Source organism: Lissotriton helveticus, chromosome 6 (assembly GCF_964261635.1).
Source record: "Lissotriton helveticus chromosome 6, aLisHel1.1, whole genome shotgun sequence".
NCBI classification, from domain to species: domain Eukaryota; kingdom Metazoa; phylum Chordata; class Amphibia; order Caudata; family Salamandridae; genus Lissotriton; species Lissotriton helveticus.
In genome coordinates, this window is record NC_136067.1 from 734,881,667 (window position 1) to 734,904,386 (window position 22,720).

The 22,720-nt window shown below is 47.6% G+C and overlaps 1 protein-coding gene across 2 annotated transcripts in view; it reads left to right on the top strand.

The window, feature by feature from the left end:
* Positions 1–22,014, top strand: part of GPR63 (G protein-coupled receptor 63) — a 246,393-nt gene extending 224,379 nt beyond the window's left edge. For both annotated transcript variants that reach the window (XM_078648227.1, XM_078648229.1), the window contains one exon: positions 17,315–22,014. In XM_078648227.1, the coding sequence (XP_078504353.1) occupies positions 17,403–18,680 (1,278 nt within the window). In that variant the 5' untranslated portion in view covers positions 17,315–17,402 and the 3' untranslated portion in view covers positions 18,681–22,014. The remainder of the gene's footprint in view (positions 1–17,314) is intronic.
* The last annotated feature ends 706 nt before the right edge of the window (positions 22,015–22,720 follow it).

Consider the following 22,720-nt stretch of genomic DNA (forward strand, 5'->3'; position numbering starts at 1 on the left):
ATACCTTTACAACGCATGGTGCTTTTAGGCACTGGATAGTGAATAGTTTAATTTACTATTCCAACTCCAGTCCCCGTGGATAGTAGGGAAGGTGTTGGATAGTACATTAAACCTATTCCCTATCCTAGAGCACCCCCCCAGCGCTATGCGTTGTAATAGTTTGCGTTGTAAAAGTTGCGTCGTAAAGGCACTGCGTGGTAAAAGTTGCGTTGTAAAGGATGTTTACCTCATATTCAATATATAGGAGAAGGAGATGAGAAAAAAAGCTAACAGGTGTGCCATATGATGATTGGGGTTGTGAGTATTTAGGTAGTAGCAGATTCTGGGTCACCATTTACAATTTTTGAGAATGTGTGGAAGAAAAAATGGATAATAAGCTATTATTAAACGACTGGAATCTGATAATAGTCTTGACGGCTATAGGAGATGAGCAGTTGAAGTGTTGGGTTGCCGAAATCTAGTTTTTAAATTAAATAATCGAAGGGCAGAAGGCTAATTGCATGTTGTCAAGAAAGTAACATCTTTGTTAGGATGGTTTGACCAACGGTATCTCCACATTTTCTTAGATGAGAACAGTGTCAAACATGTATTGATTGGATTGTAGTGAAAAACGAATTCAGCAGTTTTCAGTAGCAGAACATGTAAAACTCAAAAGTACATGTCCTTCTTTTTAAATACACTGCACCCTGCCCAACTTAGTGGTGCCTTACATGTAGTAAAAGAGAAAGTTTGGGCCTGGCAAGTAGATGAACTTGCCATGTCAACATGGTAGTTTAAAACTGCTGAAACACGCTCTGCAGTGACAGGCCTGATACAGGTTTGAAGGGCTAATCATGTGGGTGGCACAATCAGAGCTGCAGGCCCACTTGTAGCATTTGGTTTGCAGGCCCTAAGCACATGTAGTGCATTTTACTAGGGACTTAGGAGTAAATCAAATATGCCAATCATGGAGAAACCAAATGACATTACATATTAGACACAGTGCACATGCACAGCACTGTTCAGCAGTGGTAAAGTGCCCAGAGTCCTAAATCTAACAAAAATGAAGTTCAGCACACAGTCAAAAATAGGTGGTCAGAATCAAAAAGACAGGAGAAACCAAGCCGAAAGATGCCGGGTGTAACAGTATCAATGACTACTTCACCTAGAGTTTGTGACTGTGGAATCTTTTCAGATTTGGCTCTGTCAGTTGAATTTTATTGAGAATTTTTGTACATTAAATTTCTGATTGCCACCTATGTAACGTATGAATTCATTATTGAATGATTTTGGTAGTATTTGCAAATCCTTTATTCAGTATTGATCTAGCTTTCGATACAAAAGACCACATGCTAAGAAGCATCCCACTGAGCACAGCAACAGATGCCGGTTAAAGATGCAGTAGGATTGTGGTCCCTTACCACCTTCTTACTGAAATCTCCCAGACAGATCCATTTGTTTTGTCGTCTTTGTTGTCCTGATGTTGTGATACAGACGAATATGAAGTAACAGAGTCCACTATGCTCAGAACTGAGAAAATCCACATTATATGTATGTCAGGTTTCTAAAAATAATTTGGTACCCATGGTGCTGTGTGCAACGCCCAGACTTTCATTACATATGTGAGCATAAGTACAACATAACTTGAATAGGTTGTAAAAGTTTGATGTATGTAATATTTGTATAGCGCGAACCAACATCAGAGGGTGTGGATCACTGTATAGATTAAAGGACAACACTAATTTGGAAGAACATAGGAAAACCCCTCAGTAAAAACATGGTACTAAGAGGAACCTCTGTAATTTTAGGTTGCAAATTGGCTTTAGCAGTCTGAGTTGAGGAGGGCAATTATACATAAGTTTAGGTTTCACTATTAGGTCATTCTTTACCGTTATGCATTGAAAAGACAGAGCTTCCGGTGACATGCGGTTTCTTGTGCTTAAAAGGACAGGTATGTTTCAGTTTTGTTTTTTAGTACTTTTTCACAAATGTTTTACCATGCTGAAGCGTCGGGCGACGAGAGAGAACTCTTTGGCTTATGCGCTTCATTGGTACTGGTTACCCTTTCTACCTTCCCAAAGAATACAGGTAAATGTGCAAGTATAAATTAACTTCACAAGCAATTTTTAAATCCTCAAATCACAATTGTGCTGTGTGAGAATGTAAGAACCAGTGGTCGAAGTTGGCAGTATCGGAGGGGCACGATGTGCCCATACTTTTTAATTTAAGGAAAACAATTCCCCTACTTTCTGTGAAAAGTTTACCGTCCTGGGACTGTTATTTACGAGAGATGAAATGCTTCAGCTGCAGTGTAAGGCAAAAAGTCTTTTGTGCAGTGAAAACTGCAAGCAGACAGCTAAGCAAGCCTTTTTGCTAGGGTGCCTGCTTACCTGAAAGAAATTTTAATTTGAACAATGGGTCAATCTGCAGATGTAAAAGAGTTGGGTTGCCGGTATTGGCTTTAATTAATGGAATCCCTTGACACTTCTTGATGACACAGATTTATTATTTTTGAGTGGTTTTGGAAAGGAGTTACAGGCAGAGCTGTGAAGTGTGTGCTTTTTAAAGACCTGTAACACAAGCCACAGGGGTGCAGTGGCATGTGTTACACCCCCTAACTATTCTCCACTGCTCCAACCCGGTTTACATTCTGGGGCTCTCTGATTTCAGACAGAGACCTCTAATAGAGGATTCATAAACTACAATGGTGTATTTCCCACTGATTAACTTAACTTGCATTTATCTTTTTTATTTTTTTACTTTTTTAATAACACATTTTTATTTGTCAAACAACCAATATATTGCAGAGCACTGTAACCCAGCAACCCATGCATACAGAATGGACAGTGAATTGGCTTTGACAATTTCAACTAGAGTGGAGGACCAGTGAAGAGCAATACAGTTGCATATTTAGCACCAAAAAATCAAAGAAACAAACCCCTAAACCCACCCTGTCGCACTCACGCCTACCCCAAAACAGCACCATATATGAATAATCTCTTACCTGTAACTAAAAAGCGATGTTGCATGTCAATTACGGGGGGAGGGTCACCAAGTCCGCGGTCCCCTGAAACTGGTTCCAGCTCCAGGCCACGATATTCTGCCCATTGCCTCCATATTTTATAATGTTTAAGCGGGCATCCCCTGGCCGCAAAGATGGGGATTTCCAGCCCCATGCAGAACTCCATGCTATTTTTCCACACAGATACCGAGAGCACCCCTGGAGCCTTCCAAACTTTGGCAATATCGCTTACCCAAGGTGAACCCTAATATCAAACGGCGTTTGTACATGTTACCCCCTGCTTCCTCCATTACATGCAGCAGGACCAACTTTGGGGAACTAGAAAGGTCTCAGCCGAGTACTTCGGATAGGCACGACAAGACTCCTCGCCAAAATTGTGCCAAGGCGGTACATTGCCAGATTGTGTGGAGCAAGGTACCCTCCTCATGTTGGCATCAAAGACACACCGGGAAGGCCACCAATCCCACCCTCCAAAGCCTGACCCTGGTGAAATAGACCCGGTGGAGATATTTAAACTGAATGAGACGAAGACTTATGGCGATAGATGACCCTCGCGGGGAGGCCAGGGCCTCCACCCTGTCCTCTTCCTCCAGTGGGCCTATGTCTCCCTGCCAAGCCTCCCGAAGTCGCTGTAGTGTGGGGGAACCATAGATAACCAGGGACTGATAGATCTTAGAAATCTTGTGGTCGTGGAGATCTCTTTGCCTCTATGGGACTAAACTCAGCCAGAAACCCAACCCCTCAATGTAAGGAGTTATGGCATGCTGGAGCTGTACGTATTGGAAACATTGTGTTTTAGGCATGTGGAAGTCCTTCTGTAGCTCCTGAAAGGACTTAAGAACAGGTCCCCGCATGATGTCTCCGAGAGTAGAGATGCCAATGCGGTCCCAGCTCTGAAAACCCGGACAACATCGCCAGTTGTGGTAGTCGCCCATTCGACCAAAGGGGAGTCTCCAGAGTCAACCTATTCAACCACCCTCTCCTTCGCAACTCCTGTCGCCATATTTGAAATATCAGTTTCGTAGCCGGTGGTATGGAGTTGCGTAGCGGCGCGGACTACAATATAGTGTATAGAGTGTTATACCCCATACAACGCCTCTCGACCGCATAGCCTGGGTCGGCCCTATCGCCATACCCCCACTTATTGAGGCCCAGAAGATGGGAGGCCAGATATTAAGATTATGTGGACTGGAAGCAAGTCCGCAGAGCTACTCTCGCCATTCCGCCAGCCCATAGAAACTGACCCAAGGCTGTATTGACACGTCTGAACCAGCCGGGGAAAATCGGATAGGAATGGTTTTGTAGTTGATACAGGAGGCGGGGTAGGGACACCATTTTAAAAATGGCCGATCTGCTGTATATTGAAAGAGGCATGTGGGACCAAGTTTTAAGATCTTACTGCACACTCCCATACAACGGTCACAGATGATCGGAGAATCAGATAAAAACACTCCCAGGTACTTCAATCCCCCAGTGGGTACTTGAACGGAGAAGGCCCAGGGACCCTATGTCTCCCCAAATATTTGCATAATACGTAGTAGACTCGGTCCCATCTTATCGATATTGGTAAGGAAAAAGAGTACATCATCTGCATATAAGGCAATGCGATTCGATAGGCCCATCGCCTATTCCTGTCCAGTAACTTGGGCGTCGATGCGCACCTAGGAAGCCAGAGGTTCCATAGCCAGCACAAACAAATAAGGGGACAGCGGACAACCCTGCCTGGTGCCCCGACCAATAGAGAACGAGTGGGAAACGGCGCCCGCCACTCGTACGGGCACCGACAGGTCAGTATAGAGAAGGGTCAGGTTGAACAGACGCCGTGATCCAAAGTTTAATCTACTGAGAAGTGCGAATAAATATACCCAGCTTAGGGAGTCAAAGACTCTGTCCATATCAGTAAGTAATAGCGCTGCCCGCTCCCCCAACCCCTGGACAGTTGCTACTGCAACCTGCGCGCGCCTTATATTGTGGCAGGTCGCCCGATGGGGCATAAACCCGGCGGGTCAGGATGCACTAAAGATGTAATATGGGCACGGAGGTGATTGGCCAAAGCCTTGGCCAACACCTTGGCCTCCACATTAAGGAGGGATATAGGGCAATAGGGTGCATGTTGTTCTGGGGGTCTTCCCGGCTTGTGGAACAGTACAATCTCCGCGTGCCGCCAGTCGCAAGGCATGCAACCCCGCTCCCTGACCTCCTCAACCACTCTACGGAAATGAGGTCCCAATTGAAGAAAGTAACGTTTAAAAAACTCACATGGGAAGCCATTCGGCCCTGGGGCCTTTCCTGGCTGCATTTCACCCAGCGCCGCACCTAACTCCTCCTCGGTGAGCGGGAGATACAGCTCCTCATGCACCTCATCAGAGAGGGTCTTGGGTGGTAGATCGTTGAGAAATCGACTCACCATCACTTCGGGGAGGCACTCCCTAGGGGCATAGCGGTCCGCATAATACATGGCAAAGCTGTCATCCATCATAGAGGGTTCAGTGAGAGCGGACCCATCTGGGCCTAAGACACCCGGCAGGACCTGGGAGTACAACAACCGCTGGCACAACCTATGTAACAACTTGCTGGATTTGTCACCCCACTGACAAATTCTACTGCGAGTCGCCAGCCACGCCTCTGAGGCTTCATCAAGCAGAATATTTGCATATTCCTGCTGTGTCAAAAGAAGTTGGCGGCGGCGTGGTGGTCCGCGCCATCCCTGCTGCGGGATTCCAATGCCAGAAGCTTAGCCTCCGCCTGAATCAGAGTCTCCCTACGCAATCGGCGGGCCGCTGCACAATTTGAAATATCCACCCCTAGAAGTGTGGGCTTCATTGCTTCTCACAGGCAATCAGCCCCCTCCACCGTCCCTTCATTAATTGACGAAAATTGATCAATGGCGTCTCCCATGTGTTCTCTATAGTCCTCCCTCTGGAGGTTCCATGCCGAGAGACCCCACAGAAATGGCTGCTGTGCTTGACCCACACTTAACCCTTTGGCTGCGGGGGTTATTCCCCCGCTGTGCTGGGGGGCAGGGGGCGCGCGCACGCCCCGGTGCTGATGACGAGCTCGTCATGCAGCACAGTGCTCGTGGCGGCCACACCTGTTTCCTTAGAACGCTCAGCACAGCAGGGGAATTATCCCCGCGTGTGAGCGTTCTAACGGCCATGACGAACTGAGCTCGTCATCAGCACACGAGCACCGTGGCTGATGACGAGCTGAGCTCATCATCAGCATGAGAGGGGTTAATGTAAAAGCGATCAGTGAGTGGTCCGACAGTCCACGCAGGAGAATATCGGCGGCACCACCCTATGCTCCAGGGCACGGGGACGAAGATGTAATCAAGGCGGGAGAAAGAGCCATGGACGACAGACAAGTATGTGTAACCCTGTGCCGTCCCATGTAGGCGACACCAGGGGTAACTTGCATTTATTTAACATTTAAGCTGTTTGTTATTTTATATGTACATACATAAAGGTGAAAGACTGAAAAGAGTTTCTATTTTTTTTTTTTGCCATCCCTTTGGCCGCACCCCACGCTTACTCGCCCCACCCCCATTGACCACACTATCATAGTTCCCTTACTTTTTTTTATGCACATCGACTGCTGGTAAGAATGTCACAAAGTCTTGTACCTACTCCCACTTTAGACAGCGGTCAATGCAGCGTGCTCCAGGGTGGCCATTCAGGAAGACCACCAACTTAAATCAATGCAAGGAGTTTCGCTATCAGAGATGCAAACTACAAATGACATCTGAAAAATGAACAGAATACGTTTCCATTTCCACAGCTGGCTAATAGATGGTGATGAGTATTTTAGTTCATGTTGAGAGCAGTCACCCTGGACTTTAAACGGATGATCGCTGGGCTATTCCTAATCATGTGATAAATAAACTCCACACAGATGGGTATTTTAGGCATTCATCCTGCTGTAGAACATGATAATTTATACATACTATGAATTCAAATATATGTTTTAATGGTGAATCTAGTATTTGCCTATGACAAGACGCTTTGTTAAAACTGGCATCAGAGCACTTGAAGAGACAACCTTGAAGACTCCTGCAACCTTCTTCCCCTTCTTTACGACCTCTCGCAGCTATTTGTCCTCTTTTCCACCTTACTTTTTTTTTTAGGTCTCGCAATGCAGCGCAACGTGCTGCTCGCTCTGCGAGGCCTCTTGGGAGCAAGGACATTTCAGAAGGGGACTTGACGCCCCGCCCCCCATTTCCATTGGCTGGCGTCACTGTTTATGCTAAAGGGTGGCCTGCCATTGGTAATGGGGTTTTGTAGTCGCTGCCCTTTCTCCTTTTCAGACGGCCCATCTAAACTGGCTCGTCTGCTTTGCGTCTGTCGCAAAGCAATCTCTTATCTTTAGTAGGGGGCCATCTGTTTTCACTCATCCGTGTGTTTATTTTTGCATCGCGCGTTCACTTAAAGTGAAAGCGCAATGCAAATATAAGCATGAGGCTGAGTAAAAACAGATGGTCCCCTGCTTTCCCGCAATGTCCTCTCTTTGAGCAACAAGAGTTTTCTTTTTTTTTTTTCGTTTCCCCCTTGTTAATCAACATCGCCATCCGTTGCACGCCCCTCATTTGTTCTTTGTGTGTTGTTTGTGTTTTCAGCAATATGGTAAATCTTCCCTTCCACCGTGCTTTCACATACTCCCAATCCAAGGGCACATAAGACGCTGCGTTTCATGCAATGTTTTTTCAGTTATTATTGACATTGAGCACTTCTTAGAAGTGCCTGAGCCTTTAAGTCCAGACTTGTGTATAGCTGCTCTGCTTTCACACCCCCTGTTCCCCTCTCCCATGCTGCATACATCCAGGCCCCCGGAAGCAGCAGCTCCTCATCCTCCGGGTGGCCGATGAACAGGGGGGACTACTAGTTTAGACAGTGGGGGTGGAGGGGGCTCAGAGTGTGTTTGAACTGCTGCCCCCTTTTGAGCCCTGCTAGCATTCGGCAAGTCATCACTCCAGTGTGCAAGTCCGAGACTCAGAACCCGGGAAAGCACGGACCAGTTCCCAGCCCTCAGATCGCACTTGCTGTAGTTATATTTCTATTTAAGCTCCCTTGTTTAATTTAGTGACATACTGTTCCCAAACAGAATCCTACTTCTTATAAGATGGCACCTCTGCACGCTCGTAGTCTCCAATCTGCCCTTCCTGATGTTTCGCTTCCACTTTCTCCGCCGTACCAGTTCCTTTTCTATGTCTGCACTGTGTTCAAGCATACTGTCAGTGGCAGGATCTGACGTCACCTCCCCGGAAGCCGCAGCTTACAGTGTTGGTGTGAGCAACAGGGCAGGGTCACAAAGTTGATGCCACATGAGGGCTAAAGCTTGGGCAGCAGAACACCAATATGAACCCGGCACACAACAAACGGGTAAAATGACCAGATATGGTCAGTACTGCCAAACTGCTTACTTAGCTCTAAACAAATCATATTAAAATAAAAAATTGAAAATGTCATTTTTCTTCCAAAATGTCAGTCCTGAGCGGTTTATCTAATCCTAAAAACACCCAAAGCTCCCAGAGGGTGTTTCACACAGCACTTCACCAAGATACATATCACATCAACGATCGGGCACAATCCAATTAAAAATCAGATCCTTTCACTGTTAAAAGTCAACCATTATTGGAAGATTCTAAATGCGGGCTTCATTTGAAAGAACCTGAATGTACACATCAGTTAGGCATGTATCAACTCCATCTCCTATCACCAGATATTTACCTAAAAGTTGGCCATTGTTGCACTGTTTAAATATTAAATGTGTTAATTTGAGAAAGAAAGTTAACATTAGACAACATAAGTAAAAAAAATTGTCATTTACAATGCCAATAGCTCTAACTTTCACAAATGCGAGACCGATTGCATTGCAAATGCTTGTTGTTTTTCCTCTGGACATTTCCTTCCATTATACTCCGTTCGTGCTGACATCCTTTCGAGAGAACACCCACACAGAAGCGGATTATGTCGGTCCACAGGTCAAAGGAGGCCTTCCTTATCTTTAAAAGATGTCTTAACTGGTAGTGGTTAATCAGCATTGACTTACTTGCTGCATAAATCTGCATACAATCACTCTGAAATGCGCATGCTGTCGTCCCAGCCTTTCATACTTTCAGGCTCACAAAATGTCCGTACTTAATGGCGCCTATACCGATTATCAGTGTTTATCATTTGTGTTCAGTGGCAAACACACTTTCCATTAAGTCCCTGTGTGTCTTTCTGGGAGCTCGGCTGGTATGTGCCAATACTTAATATCACGAGAGAGGAAACATGGAAGATCCCATCTCCAGATGACAAGCTGGGACACACAGGCCAGATAACTTGTGAAAAGCACCCGCAGGCCTGCATTAATTCAATTTCGCTGATGCATGCAGTTGGTACTGACCAACTTCTAGTCAAACAATCTCATATAGAAACATTATTTTAAGATCAATTTTATTGTGTTTATTTTCACAGGTATATTCCTGTGAAAAGGTGTATTCCATTACACCTTTTCCAAGATATGTCCTTCGGGGTCCACTAAACAAACAGACTTACACGTACTTTTCCCATACAGAAAAACGAATGACCCTTGCCCCACGTGCAGCCAAGCAGACAATCCCAGCTACAGTGGAGTAAAGATCGGCCTGTAGAACAAAGGGAATGGCTACTCAATATTTGGGACGTATTGTGAATGTAGAAAATGTACTGCAACAGATGGATGATCAATGTAAAGGCACGAGGCTCTAATTTTGGGATACCTACGCACAGAATTTAGGGAACTCTCCTGCCCCAGATGCCTACGAGTACTGTGTTTAGTGGACATCGAGTTTATGCCTGATTTACCACACCTCTTTAAGGCGCATGCTTGCATAGGGTATAAACTGAAGCTCTGTCCATTGATAGATAGGCTTGAAACTATCACCACATAGTGTGGACAGACATTTCCTGAGGTGGAGGGAAGGGGTTTAAGTATGGGGCGGCCTTTCGAATGGACACCTGCTTGGTTGTGTCCACACCCACCACCACTTCCCTTGGCCTCAGCTTGTTGACAAGTATATTTGTGATGAGGAAAATATAAAGAATTGATCCATAAATTAAGTCCTTTTTTTTTCAAAATAAACAGCTTTTCGACAACAGATATGCATAGTCATCAAGGGTAAAAAGAACCCTAGGATTGGTTGGTGCAGTCGATCCTAATGGTGGGAAGGAAGCGATCATTGGGGCCCATCGGGGGAGGAGGGGGGAGGAAAAAGCACCGACCAGAGACTCAAAATTAGTGTGATAAAGGCCGCTTTATTGGAAGCAGGTGCACCTTAAACAATGAAAACCCTTGGCCTGCGCCGTACAAAACTATACCTCACTAAATATGCAATTTCCTGACAAAAACCCCCACCCCCTCCCCTAACTGGTTCCCCCAATCCACAAACAGTAAACAATTAGCAGAAACGTCAATTTGCCCCTCCACCTGGCTAAATCTTTTATTATGCTTGACCTACCCCCCGCTAATCCAACAACAGATCTCCTACACTTCCCCCATATATTAGGAAGAACCGCCCCAAGGCAGAAAATCACCCCACACCTGCTCCAGCGACACAACCAACCCCACAACCATTGAGCAAAACTAGATGCACCGGCCCCCAAGAAAAATCCTTCCAAAAACCACCGCACACCACAAAAAAACCCTCCTACACCCTGAAGAAAAGCAATCACCCCTCCCCCTGCCCCCAGTCCTCGTACTTGAAACCCCCCCCCCAATGAACTTGATCGGAACCCAGGGAGGGAGGGTGGGAAAATAATTACCTCCGCCACACCCCCGCCCGGCTGCTGTGTCACCAGCCACCAAAATGGTGGCCTGTGACTCAAAATGTCCGGCTTTACAGGGGAACAGCCCAAAAGCAGCCCACCCCAGCCCAAGGCTACCAAGTAGCCCAAAACCAGCCCACGTACGGTGCTGGCTCTACCCCATCTCCCCCGGCCCCAAAACCCCCCGGGGGTGGCAGGCCTCCCGCTGGTCGGCCGCCCCCCCCAAAGCCCTATTGGGGCCCATCGGGGTAGAGGGGGGGAGGAAAAAGCACCGACCAGAGACTCAAAATGAGGTGTGATAAAGGCCGCTTTATTGGAAGCAGGTGCACCTTAAACAATGAAAACTCTTGGCCAGCGCCGTATAAAACTATACCTCACTAAATATGCAATTTCCTGACAAACCCCCCACCCCCTCCCCTAACTGGTTCCCCCAATCCACAAACAGTAAACAATTAGCAGAAACGTCAATTTGCCTCTCCACCTGGCTAAATCCTTTATTAGGCTTGACCTACCCCCGCTAATCCAACAACAGATCTCCTACACTTCCCCCATATATTAGGAAGAACCGCCACTCGAAAGGCGTGCTAACGGCTTTTGACCCCACCCTAGGACTTCTGCCCTTCCGGATATCTGCGCCCCAATGTCCCGCTCCAGTGCCTCCCTCAATTGTAGCACATAACTCCATTCCGTACCCACAGGTGAACCCCATCCCCCTACAAATCCACTGCCCCGTACCTCTGCTCTGGGTGCTCCATCCTTTCCACTTTCTATCTCCCCCGAAACCTTCACTTCCTTGTAAATTCCCTACGGGTCCTATCTATGGCCGCTGGCCTCTCAGCCCCCCTTCAACCCACCTGGGACCGAACTCTGACCAAATGCCCTGACACCCCGCCTACCTGCGCCGTATCTCTAACAGATCCCCCTTCACTTGCTTAACCCAACGCTAACACTTTGCACTGTACCAAGCCCACGTCAGGCACACTCTCCCCTTTTCCACTGCACACAAAACCTGCAACAACGCATGCCAGCTCATGCCCCTTTTCCTTGCCGCTGACAATGAAACAATCTGTCGTCCGACTCCAAAGACTGATTCCGATGCTGGATCCAGTCCCCCTTTCCGCCTGCTTTACAAATGAATGTGCACCAACATAACTCTCCAGCGCCGCTGCAGTTGGCCCCTCCCCTGCACCTGAAAAAACACGCATGTGAGAGGCGAGAAATGTCCTTCATGTCGTATGTTCGCTTCCCACCCCCGCAGCCTGACAGCTGCCCGCTAACAGTCCGACCTCCAGGGCCCGAGGCCTTCCCCAACCTTGACGCGCCGCCTCCGTTGCCGCCCCCGTTGCCGCCCCCACTCAGACGTAATGCCTCTAACGCCTTCGGGTCCTCACCCATACACCAAAGGGCGTGCCGCAGGACCCCTAACACCTGTGCCGCATACACTCTGCCACCTCCTTCTCGACCAAACCCCCCGCCCCACCTTCACCCAGCTGCGTTCCCCCATTCCCCCGCCGACGGTGAATCGCCCCCCGAAAGCCCCCATCCATCAACTTCCACCCGAACCGCAAGACCCGCTCCTGTGGAAGCCGCCTATCCCCCTGCCCCCACTGCACCCGACCGCCGTAATTCCTCCCGTGTCCGCTCATATGCACACCATGGAAATGCCCCGAGAACGCCTGTCCTAAGCCAATCCCCCTGTACTCCCCACCGACAACGTACTCGAGGATGCGGCCGCGCCAACCGTGCCACGTCAGACCCAAACGACGTCCCCTTGGCCTCCGGCAGGCGTGCTTCCATGGCCACGGAGTCGAGCTCTCTACCAAGGAATGACAGCACCGAACTGGGACCGTGCGTCTTCTCTGGCGCTCGGGGCTCCCCCAGGTAAGCCGCAAGGCCCGGAAAACCGTCCAGCTCCGCTGGCAGTCCGTCGAAACCCGGCCGTCCCACCAGCAAAAAGTCAACCAGATAGTGCATCACCGACCAGAGCCTGTCCGCCAGGAAAAACCCACTGCAAAATTCACCTAATGGCGCACCCAGCGCACACAAATTTGAACAAACCATGGGCAGTGCTGTCGCCCCCATGCCAGCCTTGCCGCCCCCTCGTCCTCTGGCAGGCGTGCTTCCATGGTTCGGAGTCGAGCTCTATACCAAACAAGGACAGCACCGTACTGGGACCGTACATCTTCTCTGGCGCCAGGGGCGCCCCCAGGCAAACCACAACTGACCAGCAACCGCGGGCAGTCCGCTGAACCCGGCCGTCCCACCAGCAAGAAGTCCTCCAGATCGTGCGTCTGTCCCAGAGCCTGTCCGTCAGGAAAAAGCCCACTGCAACAAGGAACTGAAATGCCCAAACGCGCACGCGAAATCGAACCCCCATGCTATGGTCCCCCACAAGTGCCCCCCGGTCAAACCGGGTCCCCACCGACCAGTGATCCCCCTGATGCCTCCGAAACCACCAGGACGCCAACCTAACTCCGCACTTTGCCCAAAAACCTTCAACCACCGCCGCCGGGCTCCTCCGTGCCATGTCCTTGATTGTATACAACACCCCTGGGGGCTCCGCCGCCAAAGTCACCGACCGACCTACCCACCCACCCCGACCCCGCACACTGCTGGGACAACCGAGACTGACCGGGCTCCCTCCTGAGCACCCCCCCCGATAGGGGAAACACTCAAAGCCCGCCGCGCGGCTCCAAACAAAAAGAGGGGGGGGGCCATCCCTGCCCCGCTCTCCTCCTTACACACCTGCCCCGCGCTGGCCCTGTGATCGCATTGACGGCTCAACTCCTCCACCCTCACTGGGGACGAGCCTATTCCCAGACCTTGACCCCCTTTCCCCCCTCCCCGCACCCCCCCTGGCACCCTTCCATACCGCGCCATTCCCCGGCGCCCCCCCAGGATCCCCGGTATCCGCACCAACCGACAGCCGAGGATTACTCAAACCACTCCCCTACTCCGCCACCATCCTTACCTGGTGTCAAGGTCGGCGTCGCCTCTGGATCCTGCCGCCTAACCAGCGGAGGTGAGGGTGGGGGGGGTCGTCACACTCGGCGCTCCTTGCCGTGGGCATACCTGAAACACACTACCAACACCGTTACTTTGCTCCCCCCCTTACCGCATCTCCCCCTCCTCCTTCGAATCCTCCACATAGTTCAATTGCCCCAGAATCCTCCACAAGTTCCAACGGCCCATGGCCTCCTGCCCAGCACTGGGCCCATCCTTCCACCTTTCTCTTGTAACACACTGTTTGCTACCCCTCACATTCTGTTTGCTTTAGATACTCGCACCAGTGCCACCATTGCCTACGTAACGCTTGTTCTTGTGCCGGAGTGTCTGCCATTCATTGCAGTATTATACCTCTACTGGTACTTTGTACGTTTTTGTAACCTGCACACATATCACTTTTTTCTCCTGTAATGCACCGATTGCTACCTCATGTATTTTGGTTGCTCACTATTGTCACCTTTGACCCATGTAACCCAACGTTTGCTTTTTTAATTTGTTCATTTGTAATTGTTTCCTCTTGTATCATTACTGGTCCTATTGTGAAGCGCTCTGACACCTTCGGATAAAGTACGCGCTATATAAAATCGCATAAATAAATAAATAAACTCGTCCCCCAATCCCCCCCTTCATGGCTCCGTCCTACTCCACCCTGCCACCTGCTGACACAACCACATCAAATCCCCCGATCCAAGTCCTCTCTCCTCTCGCCTTCCCCTTCACTCCTCCTTACTGTCTCCTCCATTGGTGCAATCATGGATGGACCAGCCAAATCTATGAGACGAGACACCCATCATTGTCGACAGCGCGAAACCCTGGAGTCCTAATCGGCACCCAACACAATCTACCCCCTATGACTACCATTGCCAAGCCTGCTCGACACCAACTGCGCCCTCTTGGTGGGATCCATCGCTTCTTCCCGCAGAATGACCTCAACAACCCTGGTCCCATCACTGGTCCTCACCAAGACTGGACTACTGCAATTCTCCCCACCCCCCAAGCCTCCCACTCCTCCTCCCCCGCTATATAGCGACCCAACCAACTCCTCCCCGGCTTTCCAAACTGACCTCAAAGTTCCCCTCCCACAAGGCCCTTCCAAAGTTAAATCATGCCCCACTATTACCTGCAGGCAGACCCTTTTGTATAGAAAATTCCTTGTCCCACCAACTATGGAAGTGCCGATCCAGTGGGTACTCGTGGTCCGTGAGCTGCCATCATTGCAGTACTACTCAGCACCCGTTATTGGGACTCTTATTAACATGCACACGTCACGGGTCCAGTGTAACACCCCGTTTGCCCCTCCTACATTTGTTTGTTTCCAATACCTTCACAGGGGCCACCATGCCCACCGAACTCTCACTCTTGTGTTCGAGTGTCCTCCATTTTCTGCAGTATTACCTCTACTAGCACATCGCTTTTGTAACCCGCACACATGCCACTATCCCTCCTGTGACGCACCGATTGCTACCTCCTGTATTTTGTTAGCACACGCTGGTCACTTATGCCTCATGTACTGTAACCTTGCTTAAGCAATTCATTCACTGGTAATGCTCCTGTATCCGGTCTGTTCTTATTATAAAATGTATAAATAAATAAATAATAATCTGCATCTGATCAACAGTCTCATGCCTTCCTCCCCAACCCCCGGCGGCCGTCCTGACCCTTCGGGGTGGGAGTGGCGGGGGCGCACCGCCCCGCTACCCCTCGCGGTCCAAGAATGGTCCCTCGTGGGAGCACGATCGCCCGTACCAGGCAGAGCCGGCCCATCCCCTCGGTCGAGTGGAGCCGCATGCTGCTCTCCCGAGCGCCTACCTCAGCGCCCCTGCCCAGAACAAAAGGTGTGGTCCAGCATGCCGGGGAACAAACCCCCCCTACTCCCGTCCCCAACCCCCTGCCGAAACCCCCCCTCCCCGCTCGCCGTGCCTTCAAACCCCCGCGCCTGCCCAACCTCTGTCTCCGCCGGACACCCCCCCCACTCGAAGGCCTCCCCCCACCCAGGCCCTCCCGCCCCCCCCACTCGCCCGCACCCCTCCCCTCAACCCCGTCCTCCCCCCCCCCCCCGTCGCACACTCGCTGTAGAACACTCCCCCACCAGCCCCACTATCCCCCCCCAGGCTCTCAACTCCTGCCCACCCCGCCCGCATAAAAGGAGACTCATGAGGGCCCCACCATGCTCACCTCCCCCTCGGGGATACCCACCCCCCACGCCACTCTCCACCCGTCCTCCTTGTGTAAATCCAACTACCGAGATTCTCACCCGACATGCCGTTTAATAACACTTCGTCACACAGCATGAAAGCCGAAGTGTCACAAAAGAACCGGTGCCTCGCGAGAGTCTTGTGCCTCCGATCGCACTCACTGAAACGGCTATGGGGTATAGGACCAGCGGCGAGGCCGCCCAGCGGAAGCAAGCTCCAGAGCCAAGACACTCCCAGAAGATGTAACTGAGGCCAAGCCCCCAGCATCTAATCCATTCCACCGCTGCGGTCCTGAGCCACCGCATCTTCCGAAAAGGGGGCGGGGGTGGCACCAGAAAGACAGACTCCCACGGAGGCCCCCCATTTACCGCACACCCCAGCCACAAACATCACCACCGCGCCTCCCCCTGCACGAACACAACGCCGCAAGACCCAAACCTCTCATGCGCCCCCACAAATATGAATCTGCCGTACAACCGGCACCAACAATTAATGTACTAGCGTAACAATCGCGCTTATTGCGCACCCAACGGACAAGAAAATGAGCACCCTCGATTGTCACAAGTACACGACTGCACGTATCCTCAATAGATGCACAATCATCGTGCAGTATCTTTACGGCCGAAAATAATTACCAAAATAATTACCTCCGCCACACCCCCGCCCGGCTTCTGTGTCACCAGCCACCAAAATGGTGGCCTGTGACTCAAAATGTCCGGCTTTACAGGGGACCAGCCCAAAGCAGCCCAAAACCAGCCCACCCCAGCCCAAGGCTACCAAGTATCCCAAAACCAGCCCACGAAAGGTGCTGGCTCTACCCCCCCCCCCCCTCCCCCCTTGCCCCCCTCCCCCGGCCCCAAAACCCCCCGGGGGTTGCTGGCCTCCCGCTGGTCGGCCGCCCCCCCCCCCAAAGCCCTATTGTGAACCAGAGGAGGGTGAAGGATTGGCGCCATTAGCTCTGCAGAGTCTGTTTGAATGAGCAGTGTGCTTTTACACTAGGCAAGTTCTTCACTCCTTCCAGCTGGCAGATTATTTAATCATTTACGGGGAGTAGGCGAGCACTTTTGAGGAATAGAGAGGGGCAAGTCAGTGCCCACGGCTCTGAATAGTCTCATTGGACGGCTGCAATTTGTTTTTATTACTGTTGGCCCCTGATGTAATGACTTTGTTCTTCTCTAATGGTGTTTCTCTGTTTGGCATTTGTTTTCACAGTATAATTCCTTGTTCCCTGTTCCTCAAATGTCAGTGAAATTAATAGTCCAAATCAAATGTTCCTTAATCAATTTCGTTCTGTCATTCTTAATGCTGACAATTTTTTTTTATTGCAGGTAAAGTGAATATAATGAAAGTCCACTTGCTGTAGGAGCTTCACTGCCGCTGAACATTAGCCGTTGAACACGACGCTTCCTTTGTTTGATGACTTCTGGGAAAATAATGTTTTTTTCTGCAATGCTAACTCCTGACCGTCCAAGGACACCAAACAGTACATTTGTTGTCTATGAAAATGCCTACACGAACTTTACAACTCCAGCGGCGACGTTCCAGCTTGGCATTGATCGGCCATTAAAATACAGTCCAGGTGCCATGGTTACAACAGAGACCAGCACGTTTGCAATGAACAGCACGACGACCATCCCAGCACAAGCAATCCCAGGAAGCCTGAGCCTGCCACTTCAGATCATTCTCTGTGCAGTAATGGTATTTATACTGTTGCTTTCTTTCTTGGGGAACTTTGTTGTCTGTCTGATGGTGTACCAAAAGGCAGCAATGCGATCTGCTATAAACATCTTACTAGCCAGCTTGGCCTGTGCCGACATGTTGCTCTCCATTCTCAACATGCCTTTTGCACTGATCACCATCTTTACCACTGAGTGGATCTTTGGAGACATCTTCTGTAAAGTTTCCGCCATGTTTTTCTGGCTGTTTGTCATGGAAGGAGTTGCCATCCTGCTCATCATCAGCATCGATCGATTTCTTATCATTGTCCAGAAGCAAGACAAGCTGAACCCTTCCCGCGCAAAGATTCTCATCATAGTTGCTTGGGCTACCTCCTTTTGTGTGGCCTTCCCGTTAGCTGTGGGTAGCCCAAATTTGCAAATTCCTTCAAGAGCACCGCAGTGCGTTTTTGGCTACAGCACCAACCCTGGCTACCAGGCCTATGTCATATTTGTGGTTCTTTTTTTCTTTTTTATCCCTTTTATGGTGATGCTCTACACTTTCATGGGCATACTCAACACAGTGCGCCACAACGCGGTTCGCATCCACAGCCACCCTGATAGCATATGCCTAAGCCAGGCTAGCAAACTCGGTCTGATGAGCCTTCAGAGACCTTTCCAAATGAGCATAGATATGAGCTTTAAAACTCGTGCCTTCACTACCATTTTGGTTTTGTTTGTTGTTTTCATCGTCTGTTGGGCACCCTTCACCACTTACAGCCTTGTCGCCACATTCAACAGTAACTTTTACAATAAGCACAACTTCTTTGAGATAAGTACTTGGCTGCTGTGGCTATGCTACCTCAAGTCAGCACTGAATCCACTCATATACTACTGGAGGATTAAGAAATTCCGTGACGCTTGCTTAGATTTAATGCCGAAGTACTTTAAGTTTGTACCACAGTTACCTGGTCACACAAGACGACGCATCCGGCCTAGTGCCATCTATGTATGCGGGGAGCACAGATCCGTTGTTTGAATCACTACCAGTCCTTGTGTGCATTTTAAAGGGAATCATTCTACATTTTCACCAGAAGATGTTGTGAAAGGGAACTGTACTGATTGTCACCTTTTTGTATTAATTGAAGTCCTCCATTTAAAGCAGCAGTGCTATCCAAAGTACTAACAATAATTTGGAATCTTACCTATTTATTACTTAAAGTCCCAATTCTCGTCTATTTTAGACTCGGCCTTCTTATAAAAAATTTCCACAACTGATTTTATTTCCTTCCAATGTTAATATTTTGTTGGCAATACAAGACATGGGCCTTTTTTATTTACTCTCTGCTCATGTGTTTTCTAAAGATCTTGACTTTTTTTGGTTTTATTAGTGCTTTGAAAAGTTTTATGAAAAAGAAATATTCCCAAAGAAATTCACCGAGTAGTATCTGTAACCAGAAGACTGCCAGAACATGAAATCCCGATTACTCCCAAAAAGGGCCCTCGAATGCTTGAGGACTGCATTGCACATCTATGTGTTGGTCTCCTTCTCCGTTTCGTACATCCTGAACAAAATGTGGGTGGTGCTGCTGCTTTAAATAAATGTATATTAATGTGGAACTTTGGTTTATTCTAAAGAAGCCTGCCACTGCCTTCTCTGTAGGCATAGTTTATGCTGCTATAATTAGCCTGACGTGTCAATTTCTAAAAGAGGTTACTGCTTTTTGCCACGTTACTTGAGCCAAAAAGTCTTCTTAGATTAGTATTTTGGGCAACAGATTTCAGGGGTATTTAGAAATAAATAGGTGACATTAGTTGATAATTGTCCTTCGAAGTCGTATGTGCACTTTATGGAAACAGCTACAGAATCTGTGGTGTCATTTAATAGATATATTTTTTGTTCTTCACATAAATGCTATTTTTATAGTTTTCATACATAACGCTTAGTGCAGTGCTTAGGTGAAAAGCATGCTGACTTGCTTAGTTCCTGGGAAATGTGTTGATAGATCTGTAACTGTAGTTATTGATTTTTTGCATTGAAATGGTGCTTGAATAACTTGCTGTTTGTTATTGTTACTGCCTTTTAATGGCTCTAACCTGTGCACGTTCTGATTTACAGGTTTCTGAACCTATGACTAGCCCGAAAAAAAGGTAGGGGAAAATTGAAGTGGCATCGAAGTCATAGGAGAAGAGAGCTTTACTCTAGCATTAAATGTACTGTACAATATTCTGAATCCAAAATGTGACTTCCGTTCGCTATAGAGGATCTGCATTAATTTTTTAATCCAATGCCAGTGTGCGTGTAGTGTCAGTGAGTGCCCGATTTACTAAGGGACAGGTCGTAAGGATGGAGGGAAAATTGCACACTGACTTTTTGCAACCTGTTGTTTGCGTCACAAAATTCTCGTTCGCGGTGTCACAGAATGACCTGCCTAATGAAGGTTAATTAGGCTTAGAGGCGACCGGTACATGTAAGCGCAGTGTGGCGGGGCAGGGCGCTGAAGGGGGGGAAGCAAACAGACGATGGAATAGGTATTATTTATTTATTTATTCCTGTTCCTTCGTCTGTCAACTTCCCCCGCCCCTGCCCCAGCATCACCGCCTTTACCTGTGCCGGCCGCGTCTGATTAGGCAGGTCATCCTTTGTGGCACCCTATGATGGATCATGAACACAGAGATAGTGACCTGCCAGGGAAAACAGACCTCCATCCCTGCATTTGCATTCCCAAAAGGAATATTTTTATGAAAGCAGTTCGTGTTTTTTAAAGGAAGAATTGCTGCTTAAGAATAGGAATGTCGGAGGGAGCAGACCTTTATCCCCTGGATGCCCAATACAATTCCCAAAGCGGAAGAGGTACAACCTAAACAGCTTCCCCTTTCAAATCACTTGCCTCCTCCTTTTTTTATGGCGTGTAATTGCGGTAACAAACCATTGACACATCTCATTGGACATCACAATTTGGAGGGAGCATCACTTTCAAGACAACTCCTAATTTCAATTAGAATGTTTCAAAATCCCCTTTTCTGATTTGGAAAGGGGAAGTGCAAAAGGAGTTTAGTACATAGCAATATGCATATCTTACAGTTACAAACTCCGCAATTTTGTGAGATACGTCATTTACAACTGCAAAATGCTCTAGTATATCGGGCACTGGGTCCTGTGGGAAAGCTTGGAAACCATCCTTCTTTGTTTTCTTTCTATATTTAAATTGTTTTAATAGGTTCATCGACTTTTATTTTTTTTATTCGACTTTAGATGATGTATTGTAATTTTTTAGGGTTTAGGCCACCTCTTGAAACAGATTTACCAAACAAAAGCCTACCATAGTTTTTTGCATTGATTTGGAAATCTGTGTTTTGGCTTGAAATGTAGTAGGGTGTGGATATTGGACATCTTCAGTTTACATTCATAAGTAGCTACATGGCATGTCTTCTGCATATCTTGTGCTACACACTTTTAGAGCAGTAATCTGTGGTGGCATTTGTTGCAGACATCTATCATGGTTTTATTAGGTGATTTATCACAGCATACAATAGGGCTTTGTTGGATAACTGTACAAGTTATATAATGCCATTTTTGTTGTGCTTTCATATTATGTGATGAAGTTTGTTTTTCTAACAAAAATGAGGCAGGTATTCAGCCAGTGTTAAGGCACACATTGACATTTACAGGATTACTTTATTGAATTTCCTTGCTGTTGATATGAGAAGTTTATTCATCATCTTTGACTATCAATAAATTAATACAAATCACATACAAAATGGGTTCCCTAAATCGATGCATAATGGCTTAATTAGTTGTTGTTTTTCTCCAGTATGTGGAAGAGTGAAAAATGAGAGATTGAAACCGACAAACCTATAGAGTATCAATTAGCATTTACAATTACCAAAGGAAAATATTGTAAAATATGTAAAAGCATTAAAGGAGTAAAATAAATAAAATAAAATAAATAATACGAAAGAAACAAAACAAGTAATATATTTTGAAAAACACTCTAATAGTTGGCTGCCAAAGACTCTCTACACATATGTGGCCCGATTCACAAATGTTTTAGCACATCTGAGTTCAACTTTGGTGTGCAAAATTTTTTAAGCAGATTAATGGGATTCTAGCATGCGAACACATACTAAAAATGCACCAGATATTCACTATCATGTTCATTTGCAGATATTCACTATCAGTCTGCACAGTTCCCACCTAGCAAACACACTCCTGTGAAAGGGGAGGAAAGACTACATATTTAAGGAGAGTTTTTCAATATTTTATATGTGCACAGAAAAAAAGTAACTCATACAAAATCCCTTTTCTGCTTCGTTTACATCTGAGGAACTCCCACCTAATACAAATGATGCATGTGTGAGTTTTGGGCATTGAGGGGCATCTCCTTTATGATTTCATTTCATGAATCCTTTTAAATGTGTGAATCTACTTAAAACAAAGAAGTAATCGTATGCAAGTAGACTCCTGACTTCTTTATGGCTTGGTTTCAGAATCGAGCCCATAGCTTAGGTAATATTTCAATTTCTAATTGTATCTCATGTTTGCTTTAGAGCATTTTAGTAATTAGTTGAGTAGTTTAAGCTATTTATTGACTTTGTGACCCTGGAATTTTCTTTTCAAGTTTGGTTTAGCCAAGACCTTTTGATTTTACTAAACTTATATATAAAATATACTTATAAAGGCTTTCAGCCAGCCGTCTCGATCCATTGGTCTCCTGTTGTGCCATTGTCATCCCATTTTCCAAGCATCAGCCCACTTCAGTCATTGGCTAACTTCATTGTGAGTGAAAGCATTCAGCTCTTTCACAAGAGCATATCCACACACACAGGTAGTTGCAATCATTGCCATGATCTACTATGGCAATGTGTGTGTTTTAAGACTTAAAAAATATTTTTGCTTGTAGACATTTTTTTAAATGTTAGCAAGGGCCCAGCATTTCCCTCAACACTAAGGTTTTACAAAAATGACTAAACAAAACATGCAAAGGTTGGCAGACTTTCCCATACTATTGACTTTGCCAGTGCCAGTTATATAAGTTGCTGGATGAACTCTTACCACCCTTTTCTAAGTGAGCAGTG